The sequence below is a fragment of the Miniopterus schreibersii genome (assembly GCF_964146895.1).
Source record: "Miniopterus schreibersii genome assembly, chromosome: 11".
Taxonomy (NCBI): Eukaryota; Metazoa; Chordata; class Mammalia; order Chiroptera; family Miniopteridae; genus Miniopterus; species Miniopterus schreibersii.
Genome location: NC_138111.1, coordinates 26,646,720 through 26,659,904, shown reverse-complemented (window position 1 = coordinate 26,659,904; position 13,185 = coordinate 26,646,720). Strand labels below are relative to the sequence as shown.

At 38.9% G+C, this 13,185-nt stretch overlaps 1 protein-coding gene across 3 annotated transcripts in view; it reads right to left on the bottom strand.

Moving 5' to 3' along the window:
• The window catches only part of RNF38 (ring finger protein 38), a 103,914-nt gene that overhangs the window by 55,522 nt on the left and 35,207 nt on the right, over window positions 1–13,185 (bottom strand). For all 3 annotated transcript variants that reach the window (XM_081152284.1, XM_081152285.1, XM_081152286.1), the window contains one exon: window positions 7,067–7,137. In XM_081152284.1, the coding sequence (XP_081008410.1) occupies window positions 7,067–7,137 (71 nt within the window). Of the gene's footprint in view, window positions 1–7,066; window positions 7,138–13,185 lie in introns of those variants that run through there.

Sequence of the window (13,185 nt, the reverse complement as noted above, 5' to 3'; positions counted from 1 at the left end):
AATTTAAATTACAAAAAGTGTTGGCACATTTTCTGGAATGCAAAATGGTACGGACACTTTGGAAAAGAAACAAATATCCATCAATTAGTGAAAAGAGAAAATGTGTTAGATCCATGCAATGGAATATTATTCACCCATAAAAAGAAATGGAGCCCGGCCAGGCTTGGCTCAGCGGTTAAGCATCGACCTAGGATCCAGGTGATCAGGGTTCGATTCCCGGTCAGGGCACATGCCCGGGTTGCGGGCTGCAGCCAATCAATGACTCTCTCATCATTGATATTTCTATCTCTCTCTCTCCCTCTCCTTTCCTCTCTCTGAAATCAATAAAGATATATTTAAAAAAAAAAAAAAGGAAAGGAGTACTGATTCACGCTACAACATAGATGAGTCTTGAAATCATCATGCTAAGTGAGAGAAGCCAGACATAAACAGCCACATATTGTGTGATTCCATTTATATGAAACGTGCAGAATAGGCAAATCCACAGAAACAGAAAGATTAGTGATTGCTAGGAGCTGGGGGTAGGGGTAGTGGAATAATGGGGAGTGATTGCTAATTGGTATTGTTTTGGGGTTTTTTCCCAACTTCCAGTATCATTTCTTTTTCCTAGAAATCTAGATACAATTAACTGTAGCAAAACAATGCTCGATACTATTTAAGCTTCATTTTTGTTTTTTTTAAACTACCTCATATTTGTAAATGTGAATTCACATTCCAGTAAAACTGGAAAACTAAAACTTGACATACCAACAAATGTACTCAATACTGATGTAACTACTAAGTTTTATATGTAGCACGTGGACTTTAATGTAACAGAATCTGACCTTTATGAACTAGCTTACACATAAACAAAGTTACTCTTTATTTACCTGTCCTAACCTATTTAGTGTTACACCAACAGACACCCCTCCCATTGCATTCACCATGTAAACAGATGATTCCTCCCCTTCAGACAAAATGAGCCCGGCCGGGCGTGAGCAGCTGAGCATCGACCTAGGATCCAGGCGATCAGGGTTTGATTCCTGGTCAGGGCACATGCCCGGGTTGCGGGCTCGATCAATGACTCTCTCATCATTGATGTTTCTATCTCTCTCTCCCCCTCTCCTTTCCTCTCTCTGAAATCAATAAAGATATACTTTTTTAAAAAAAGACAAAATGAAAAGAAAAAAAAAGTTCTCAGAAAAAACATTAAAAGAATTATTCAATTCTAAAGTATCAGCAGATATAACATCAGAAATAGATTATGCGCAACTCTTAAGCCTTTTACCTAAGCAGTATAACAGAAAGTTACAGTGTTGACCAAAATGGGTCTCAAAATTCTGTAACAGATTTTTGATCAAGTTGTTTCCATTAAAAAGTACTGATTTTTAAAACTGCCACACACAAAAAACCAAATGGTCCACAAAACATTCTCCTTTCCTTTTGAAGGTTTTACAATGCACTGTACTCATTAACCAGTCTTTTACTACTAAACTTAACTGTCTAATTGAGACAAACAGTTCTAAGACCGTTGTTCCACCACTGATTAAGACTGGGGTGGCAAGTATTGGGGATAATATTCATTTAGCTTTCTGGTCAGACTTGCTGTCTTTGCCAGCTCCAGCTGCATTCTTGTCCACTGCTTTGATGACACCCACAGCAACTGTCTCATGTCATGAACAGCACAATGGCCCAGGGGAGGACAGTCAGAGAAGCTCTCAACACACATGAGCTTGCCAGGAACCATATCAACCATGGCAGCATCACCAGATTCAAAAATCTGGGGCCATATTCTAGCTTTTTCCCAGAACGACAATCAATCTTGAGCTAGCAAATTTGCAAGCAATATGAGCTAGGTGACAATCCAGCACAGGTGCATACCCAACACTGACTTGGCCTGGATGGCTCAGGATAATCACCTGAGCTGTGAAGCCAGCTGCTTCCATTGGTGGGTCATTTTTGCTGTCACCAGCCACATTGATTGCCACGATGAACATCTCTGACGGACATGTTCTTGATGCTGAAGCCCACACTGTCCCCAGGAAGAACTTCACTCAGACCTTCATGGTGCATTTCAACAGACTTTCACTTCACTGAAACCACCATGCCAGTTTGAGAACACCAGTCTCCACTTGGCCCACAGGGACGGTACCAATACCACCAACTTTGTAGTCATCCTAAAGAGGCAGACACAGGGACAAGTTGGACAAGTTGGTGGCAGGATGCAATCCAGAGCTTCAGGCAGCGTGGTTCCACTGGCACCGCCATCTTTACGGATGACTTTCCATCCCTTGAACCAAGGCAATGTTAGCACTTGTCTCTAGCATGTTGTCACCATTCCAACCAGAAATTGGCACAAATGCTACTGTGTCAGGGTGGTAGCCAATTTTCTTAATGCAGGTGCTAACTTCTTTAACAATTTCCTCGTATCTCTTCTGGGTATATGGCGGCTCGGTGGAATCCATTTTGTTAACACCAACAATCAGTTGTTTCACACCCAGTGTGTAAGGCTGCAGGGCATGCTCACCGGTCTGTCCCTTCTTGGAGATACCTGCTTCAAATTCATCCCGATCACCTGGATCCTAGGTTGACCCTCAACCGCTGAGCCACGCCCAACCGGGCTCTTCCTCATCTTTAAATGTGGATAGTAACAGTGCTCACCTCATAACTGGGTAGATAGAGGATTTAATGCAGAATGCTTACAGAAGTGCTTGGAACATAGTAGAGAGCTCAACAATATTGATTGTATTATTATTGCTAATCTTATACAACCATGACTGGATGTGTCTATTTAGTCCTACTTTAAGGTGACAAAAATGAGGCTTAAAGAACTTGCCTAAAGCAAAGTGGCAATAAGTGGGATTAGAATTTATGTCTCTGACTCAAAAGCGCATACTCTTTCCATGCTGCTTCCTGAGAACACTTCATAGGATAAAGGAGTTTGATTAAGTCACATTTTCTTAGCGATCTTATTTTTCCCTCCCTTTTCAGCATGATTTCATGTCTACCAAGACATAAGTTATCCATTTTAGAGAATTAAGAGTCAAATGTGTTTGTATATTTGTGACTTGAGTATATTGTTTTGTGCATACACATTTTCTGTTGGTAAAATGCTGATTGCAAAGATGAAAACTATTTTATACAAATATAACTTTAAAAAATACCGTTATTACTAAAATTCCAATTGTTGTGATTACTGGGGAGAGGGAGCAAAGGTAGTGCTGCATATCTTTTTGTAGTCAACATGTAATTAAAAAAACAACAACAACTAAAAACTTTAAAAGATTAAGATAAAAGGAAGTAGTCACGGAAGAAAAACCAGAAGCACATTCCCCACCTTCCCTGAAAGCAGGTGCATGGGATTACCTCTTACACAAACTGGATTAATGCCTTCTACTGTAGAAATGGACCGAAGGCTACAATGAGGAAGTTTTGTCCAGAACAGACTTCTGCTCCGAGTTGCCTTTCACATAGATGCAGTTTAGAAAAAATTCTAGAAAAGTGTACCACTGAGGCCACAAATTGACTGGCCTCACCTGAAGAAATAGTCTCCCTTTATCAAACTGTTTAGTATTTTGTTTCATCCTCAGGACAGACCTATTCCCCGTCAAGCTTGTTCTCACCATGAAGATGTGACTATTCCCAAGTTGACATTAGCTGAGTTAGAATAATATTTCAATATCTAGGTGAAACATAAACATGCAATCACAATCACATTTTTGTGTTAACTTTATACATTTAAAGTACTTCTACATAACCATCACATTTGATCAGTGCAATGCAACAATGCAACAATGCACAGTGTGAGGTTTCTTACAAAGCACAGAATTCTGAGTATGAAGCAGGGCAGGGCGACTAGTCAGGTTAGAGGAGCCTGGAGTAACATATAGTCATGAATCACAACGGAGGCCAAAAGGAGCTAGGCAACAAAACACTGACAGGCAAAGACTGCCTCCCAACTGGCGTGTTTTCACAATGAATCACGAGGACCTTCTCCACTTGCAGATATATTTTTCTCTGGGCATGGCATAGTTGAGCGGGTGAAGCTAAACTAGAAATGGATTTCTTCAGGTTGCAGAGTATAGACTCTGGAACTAGGCAGCAGGGATCTAAATCCCAGCTTTACCACTTACTAACTGGGTAAACCTCGGGTGAATTACTTAACCTATGTCTCACATTCCTTACCTACAAATAGGGATAAAACAAACCCTATTTCAAAAGGTGGAGTGACTATCCCATTTTAGAAGGCAACCTTCTCCCAATACTCCTGTAACCCTTCCCTGTTATCCTTCATAGCACAAATGACCAATTAACAATCTATTTATTGTCTCACCATGTTCCTAACCCACTTACAGAAAGTAAGCTCCACAAGAGTAAGGACTCCCATCTGTTTTGTTCAATGCACCGTCCCCAATGCCTAGCTAGAATAGTGTTTGGTATATAGTAGAAACTCAAATATATAATAAGTGTCCACTACCTGGAGACTGTGGGATATGGCACTATGAATGAATATAAATATATTGCTGGAAGGCTTGTATGAATTGCTGTGCCCAATATAAGCTGATAAGTACAAGAGTTTGCAATTCACAGTATTTAAGAGTAAACCTCAGAGCTAGAATCAGCTCCTTCCCAGCAGTATAGGCTACAAGCCAATGTACATCAGCAGAGAAACTTAAGCTGGAAAACAGACCAAGCCATAAAATTTGGGGACTTGCCACCACTCCCAAGGCTGTGGAAGAAAGATCCCCAAAATGGACTGGCCTTCTTTCTCCTTGCCTGAACCCTGGTTCCACCCCCAATCACACATAGATTAGTTAAAATTGAGGAAACTTTCAAGAAAAATCACCTTTTATTTCCAAATCTGAGAAACGAGCCATGCCTGGAAGCTACGTGAGGATAATAAGCAAAGCGTCAACATGTGTTTTGACAACGTGTTCAAAACAGCTAAGGAATTATTTTACCTGGCTTGTATCAGGGATGGAAGATCTGGAATAGCCCCAGCACTGTAGGGTGACTCCTGAACAAGTCATTTCTCCCACAGGGGGTCGGTTTAACTGTGCTCTACAACCCCTTCAATTCTGAGAGGGAGGGAGGGAGGAAGGAAGGGTGGGGGGGAGAAAGAGAGAGGCAAGCACACATCCAAGCCATATATATCGGGCAGCAGGTTCATTTTTGTTTTTGCGAAACCAATACCCATTCTGACAAAGAAATGTCAGAAGCTGTTTTAAACATGCTATCTACCACTCTACTCCCCAGAATGATGCCTGAGGATCCTATTCAAAGCAATTGGTACTATACAAGTCCTGGTGGTCCTCATCTCACTTATTCTGTTCTACGTTTTCTTTAATCCACTGTGCTTATTGTTACATACTATATAACTTATCTATTACATTTATTTTATTGTCCGCTTCCCCCAGTTAGACTGTACACTCATGAAAAAAACAGCAATCTTTGTTTAGTATTATGATGCATTACCTAAGTGCCAATCAATAAATATTCTTTACTGACTAAATCAGTTGAATAAATTATAAATATAGTCAAGAGATCCTAATCCATTTCCCAAGTAGCACATAGTAGGCAAGAGAGAGAGGAGAGCATCTCTGAAAGTTCTTTGATCTACTGATTAAGTGAAAAAACTTCCCTTCCCTATGTATTTCAGGAAAAAAATCCCATCTTTTAAAAGCACAAAATCAGTCATACAAAGATTCAGAAATTAGGAGGAAAACCTTTTTTTTTTTTTTTTTTTAAAGTAGAAAGTATCTGGCAGTGGTGGACAGAAATCTCATCTCCAGACTCTAAAAACCAGGAGACAGAATTTGGCTTTCCCACTGTAAATGAACAAATGGATAGAGGCCTATTATACTTAATAGGGGAAAGAAAATTTAACCCCCCAAAATTGTGATATTACTGTGATTTTGCCTTTTCCCTCTACCATCAGTCTTATTTGCAAATGCTTATTTCTAAACTCTGTGGTATACTGAAGTTTACGGAGCCAACTATATACATAGTCTAGAAGTTCCTTTCACTGGCTTGCTTGTAAAAGAAGTTAAAGTTAAACTCATGTCTCTGGATTACTGTAATAATAAGAGACTCTGGAATGCTACAACCATACTATTCTCTTTGTAAACAGAATGAAATGTCTGAGCAAAGCTCACAAAGATAGAGAGATCAACACACAGAACGAAGAAAGCTATTTGGAAAATCCCGATGATCAACCAGCTTCTTGATTGAGCTCCAACAGGATGAGGGAGGAGGATCTTGCTAAAACAGCAGAGAAAAAGATCACCTGGATTGGTCTGCCTGGGGAAACTATCAAGGGAGTGATACATTCCTGCATATGAGACACAGGAAATGGGAAGGAAGCCACTAGAAAGTGATGATGGAAAAGACTAAATTTAAGCCCATCCAACAGCAGCAGCCAGATGTTACAAACACTAAGCCTACATTAGTATCTACTGCAAGGGCTAGGCCATGAAGGGTGCCGATGAGTACTGGAAAGCCCCCAAAGACCAAGTTTCTTAGAAATAAAAAAAACAGAAGCAAAACACCAAAATGAAACAAAAACCATTAGGTTTTTGTTTGCTTGTTTGTTTTGCATGAATTTGACAGGTTCTATTCTCAATCCTCAACATTTAAACTGGGCTTTGGAAACAGTGTCCCCCCTCCCCCCCCAAAAAAACAAAAAAGTAAGCATGAGAAGAAATCATAACCTAACACAACCACCTATGAAAATGAACCTAATTGGAATGTCTAAGACATTTCAAATTGGAAACAGACACAAATTGCTGAGAAAGTTATCAGCTTTGGAGCACTTGTTCATATATTAAGGGAATCCATTCAGGCTGTGCAAGAAAAGAGGAAGCAGAGGGACAGGGACAGGGATGGGGGTAAGGATATGGAGGGTTTATTAAGAGTCCAGCCCACATCCTCAAGTTTTCTGAAGCCGTTTAATAATCTGACACACAAACTAGCAAAGCCCTCTGTATCTCAAAACTCTCCTGGCCCTATGTCCAGTGTTAATCAAGTGGATCCAGCATATAAGGGCAGCATGCATTTTCACCATGGTAAACATCAACACGGACCTCACCTTGTCACTGTCATCATGACAAATGTGGTCGTGATGGATGGACTGGCACTGAAAAGAAGCACCAACACTACCTACAAGAGAAAGGGAGGAAAAGTTAAGATGCAATAATTCCTTACATTTAAACTGCTTTCCCAATTAAAAGTGCTTTTAAATCCATTATCCCATCTAATTCTCAACAATACTCAAAAGTAGGCAGGACAAGGATTATTAGTGGTTTAATTCAGCAGAACAAAATACAGAAAGGCTGACTTGCACAAAGTAGCAGTCAGTGAGGTGGCAGGTCTAAGACTAAAACCCTGTTATTCAAACCCTAATTCACCACCTTCTGCTATACTGAGTGGTTAGCTTTCAAAGTCAGTCCACCTAAATAAGCACAACAGCCCTCAATAAGGCAAACTTCTTTTTAGAAAAAAGTATACTCCTTTTCCGACTATACATATTTAGAGGGGAAAAACCTGACCCTATAAATTCTCAGCATATAAATAATAGAATATGAAATCATGATTATAAATAGGTTTTATTACTCTAAAAGTATACACTTTTGACATACCCAACCATTTGTTAATTTAAAGAACTATCTCTTAATAACTGCTCTACGATAACAGTGACATTTCTAGCCAACAGGAAAACAAATGATTATTCAATAAATGATTGGAACTGATGAGTCATTTGAAAAAAGTTTTGGTTCCTACTTCATACCATACAGAAAAATGGTGGTTCAAAAATCAACTGTCTTACTGACAAGTTCCAGTTTCTATCCTGTACCCTTCTGAAACAACTGGTGCCCAGTGAGGTCTACGCTGTTTTTACCAGTCTGAATGTGTAAATGTTTAGATGAACCAAAGGGCATCCTACTGCTACCCCTGTGGACATTACATTGACAAATACCATATTTTGTAAAATTTATGATGCCATCAAATCAGATGTCCAATTATTCCATATGCCAATGAGAAAGAATGCTGCCAACTAAACTTTGACACCTTTCTTCTAAATATTAAAAATTTTTATTTCATACTTATTGAAATTACTTTTAGACTTGTTTAAAGGTTGATTTCTATCAAGTATTATTCATGCATTCATAAAAAGAAAATGAGAAAATAATTAAATTGGCAATAGCAGGGAAAATTATTTTTTAAACTTCAAAGGATAAAAACTCCTTACTAAATATAAATAGGCTTACCAGTTAATTTCTTTAAATGTACAGATACAATAATCCCAGTGACAGTGACTATTTCTCACCTACCCAGTATAAAATGTTGTCTCCCAACTCACTTTACATGACATCGATTATAAAATATAAAAAGGATTAAAATAAGAAAACAAATTAATCTCATTCAAACACAAGAATAAAAATACTATAAAAACTGCAGCATAAAGTATATACAGCATAGTGACAACATATGTATTAAAGTGTCACCATAATCTACTCATATTTATCTAAGGAAAGCCTGATTCCTTAATCTGATTCAATAGAAGAAAATTTATCAACAAAGTATTGGGGGGGGGAACAACTTTAAAAAGTTTGATCATGCCCAGCCAGCATGGCTCAGCAGCTGAGCATTCACCTATGATCCAAGAGATAGAGGTTCGATTCCCGGTCAGGGCACATGCCTGGGTTTTGGGCTCGACTCCCAGTGGGGGGGGGGGGTGCAGGAGGCAGCCGATTAATGATTCTCTCTCATCACTGATGTTTTTTTCTCTCTCTCTCCCTTCTTCTCTCTGAAATCAATAAAAAGATATTTTTTAAAAAGTTTCATCACATCAAAAGATGCTGAAAAAACATTTGTTAACATTTATTATCAATTTCTATGTTTCAGAAATAAACTTCTTGATAAGCTTAGCAAGTTTTTGTCACTGGATAACAATTCTGGGAAGGACGAATGGGGGGAGGAGGTACAGTTGCCAAAAAGGTACAATTATGGATAAGAATAATAAAAATCATAGAGTTCCCTCTGGTACTGGTATTAGTTAAGATCATTTAACATATTCCAAAAACATGATTTAGAATAAAGAATATATAAAAATTCCCCAAATATTAAAATCTTCTGGGATAGTAGGACAAATCAAATCACAGCATAAACCATTGTGTCAAAAATATGGTAGATGTGTTTCAAGGAGTTAGTAAAAATTATACTTTCAGTCTCCTATTAATCTAGTATTATTTAATACTAAAGTTATACTGGGGAAAAGAACCATAAGAATTGATGGTTATAAGTATGCATTAGAGACCTACCAACAGCTACCAAAACAGACATTATGTTATTCTTACACGCAACCCTTGTATTTAACATATCATATCATGTCATGTGTGTTTCTAATGGACACAGTTTAAGAAAGATGAAATTGTGCTGGAAACAGTTCACATAATACCATCTAATGACTGTGGGAAAGAACATTACTTGGGACCATCGCTAAAAACTTAGACTCCATGAGAGCTAGAAAGATGATAACATACATTATTTAGCAACTTAAAAACCTCTTCTGAGTATTAAAAATAAATGAAAAGACATCCACATACAAAAAAAAGGAAGAACCTAGACACTGACCTTACACCTTTCACAAGAATTAACTTAAAATAGGTCATAGACCTAAATGTACAACACAAAACTACAAAACTTCTTGAAGATAACACAGAAGAAATCTAAATGACCTTGGGCTTAACAATGAGTTTTTAGATGCAACACAAAAAGCATAATTCATAAAAGAAAAAAAATTGGTAAGATGGACTTCATTAAAATTTAAAACTTCTGCTCTGTGAAAGACACTGTTAAGAGAATGAAAAGACAAAGCCACAGACCAATAGAAAATATTTGCAAAACGCATATCTGATAAAGGACTGGCATCTGTAAGTATTCAAAGAACTTTTTTTACCTAAAGATATCTTTATTGATTTCAGAGAGAGAGGAAAGGAGAGGGAGAGAGAGAGATAGAAACATCGATGATGAGAGAGTCATTGATCGGCTGCCTCCTGCACACACCCCCCACTGGGAATCGAGCCTGCAACCCGGGCATGTGCCCTGACCGGGAATCGAACCCCGATCGCCTGGATCCTAGGTAGATGCTCAACCGCTGAGCCACACCCAGCCGGGCTTCAAAGAACTCTTAATACTCAACAGTAAGTCCTGGCTGGTGTAGCTCAGTTGGTTGGAATGTCGTCCCATACACGAAAGGGTGGCGGTTCAATTCCTGGTCAGGGCACATGCCCAGGTTGCAGGTTCAATCCACATGGATGTTCCTCTCTGTCACTCAAATCAATAAAATTTTTTTTTTAAAAACACAAAAGCCTCAATTAAGAAACATAAAAACCCAATGTAAAAATGAGCAGGGTTTCTCTTTGCCCTTTTATGCGGAATATCAGAACTCACTCCTTTGCCACTAAGGGAAGGGCCATTTGCTGGAAAACAATGCAGAAGCATCCTAGAAGTGAATGAATGCACACAAGCACCAGCCTCCCTCTCCAGCAGTCCCTGCCCCACAGGACAAAGGATGTAAACAGAGAGCTCAAACTGAACTTCTGAAGAATAAAATACAGATTTTAAGGCAGTTTGGATAAACTAATCAGAGAATGAAGTACCTTGTATACTAGAACAAAGGGGCCAATTTTTGAAACTTGAATCTAGTAGAGAACAGAACAGCCAAACATATTACATTAAATGACAGTGTTTACAAGCGTTCCGATTTTTTTTCAAATACATTTTATGAAGTTATTATGCCTGCTCAAGAACCTAATTGAGCCCTCTACTCAAGGCATAAAGTTCATGTCTGAATCCTCTCCCCTCCCCATGCAAATGATGCCTGGTAGGTGCCAGGGGGTAAAAGTGGAAGTATGCTTCCATGCAAACAAGGCCTGTTTTTCCAGCTGGTGGCCTGTTCAATCATCTGTTCACACCAGTATTACAGATCTCACTCTAGGTTCTTACCCTGGGACCCAAGACTTACACGGGAATAAAATTGTACCTTTATTCTCATTAACTTGAAACTGAAATGCAAAAATTCACTCCATTATGAATACAGCAACAAACCACATTAGTATTGACAGTGCCTGTGGCTTTGTCACTAATAAAACCCATATATTATAATACAGTTGCTGTAGGTACACTGAAATATCACTCACACTTGCCACTACTATGAGTTTACAATAACTATTAGGCCCACTGCTAGAATGTTTTATTTAATGCATTAATAAAGATGCAAGTATATTTTTATCACAAATTAGTTTTTAAGTTTGAAAACTACATTCCAGTATAACTGGTTTCCTTTGTAATCTCATGTATTTTATTTTATGCAATTAAAAATGTTCTCCTGGAAAGGGGTCTAGTCTATAAGCTTCATCTGAGTACCAAAGGAGTCCCCGATATACACCAAAAATGGTTATAAACCCAGTTTAGGAAGCAGAAGATGCTGGGACCAAAGGAACAAACTAGATCGGAAGCATTGTAAGGGAAAAGAGACGACACCTTGGGAAGAGTCAGGAAAATGTGTGGAATGGAGGGAAGAGAACAGAAGTGAGAACTAAAGTCAGGATATAGAGCCCAAAGTTTAAAACTAGGAAACACAAAGAGGTCACGCCTGAAACAAAGCAACTGCCAAGAATATCAGTGAGTGTTTTTGGTCCAGAGGGGCAAAGCAGTGATGTAAAGCTGAGTCACTATTTGTCATGTTCCCAGAGACCATCACACTGCAAAACACAACAGTTAATCCTGAACCCTCATCTTTCTTGGTCTATGGCAGCATGTGACCCAGGTGACTCCACTCACCTTCCTGAAACCCTTTAATTCGGAAACTTCCTACATCACTGACTGCAACTTCTCAGTCCTATTTTGCAGGATTCTCCTCATATCCCCAGTATCTAGCAGGGGTGGGGAACCTTTTTTCTGCCAAGGGCCATGTGGATATTTATAACATCATTTGCGGGCCGTACAAAATTATCAACTTAAAAATTAGCTATGACAAAAGCTCCTAGATTTACTGAATTTTGAGTCTCGCCTGCAGTTGCCTTGGCAGGGCCAGACCAGTGTTCCCCACCCGATTCTACAGGCTCAACCCTCAGATTTCTCTTTTCTATCTATATTTACTCCTTTAGTGATCCCAAAGTAGTCCAGGATTCCCAAAATGTTAAAATTCACTACTCTAAAATAAAGTATTCAAGATTCCTTCCTTCTCACCTATCCCAATACACACTTAAAACAGGAAGAGTTTTAGGACATTCAAGAAGAGGTTCAGTCCAGAGTAGAGATCTCACTGAGCTGAGCAAAAGGCCGGGAAGTAGGAAAGCACACTCATTCTAGGATATGTTTACTTCCACAAAGCCAAAGAGATAGGAGGGCGGGGTTAGTGTAAATGCCATTCCCAAGTGAAAGAAAAAATCTTCCCCTGCTTGGGTAGAGATGTCCTCTCTTTCTCCTGCTACCGTGGAGTGTCACAGGCCTTGGGGAAGGCAAAGCAACATACGAAGTAAGAAGTTTTACAACACGGTCATTAGAAGCTTAAGAGTTATTATTAGAAATTTCAGCCTTGAATACCGCTACACGGCCATTTATATCAAATACTCTCTAACCCAAAACCTAAAAGAAATGGAGGTAAAATGAGCCAGAGGGGCCACTTCATAGTGCCAAATTTCAAATCTATGCAGAATACAGCTATCCACAAAAAGAAAGGGGTGGTGGTGGACAGGACAGAACAATGACCACAGACTACAAATCAACAAGGAGTGAATTTTCATAGGACAAAAATCATATTCAAACTTATTTTAATAACATCACTGGCAGAAAAAAACATTTACTTGCTAATAATATATTTAGACCTAGAAATATAACATGGGAAAGAAACGAGACTTTGCCATGAGACAGGCATGGGTTTTAATCCTTGTTCTTCCATTCATGAGCTGTGAGACCACAGGCATGTGAGCCCCAAATTTTTGCTTACATAGGAAGAGATGTAACATCTGACACAAGTTGTTCCAAAGTTTATATGATGTGTGTAAAGAATTTAGCACTGTGTTTGGCACAAAAGGGGTTAGTAAGTGTTTATTCTTATAATATGGCAATAGAAACAGTTAACAGTATCAACCTCCTTCTTCCGTAACTCCAAAACTTGTCTGGCATACTCTGTAACTGGGA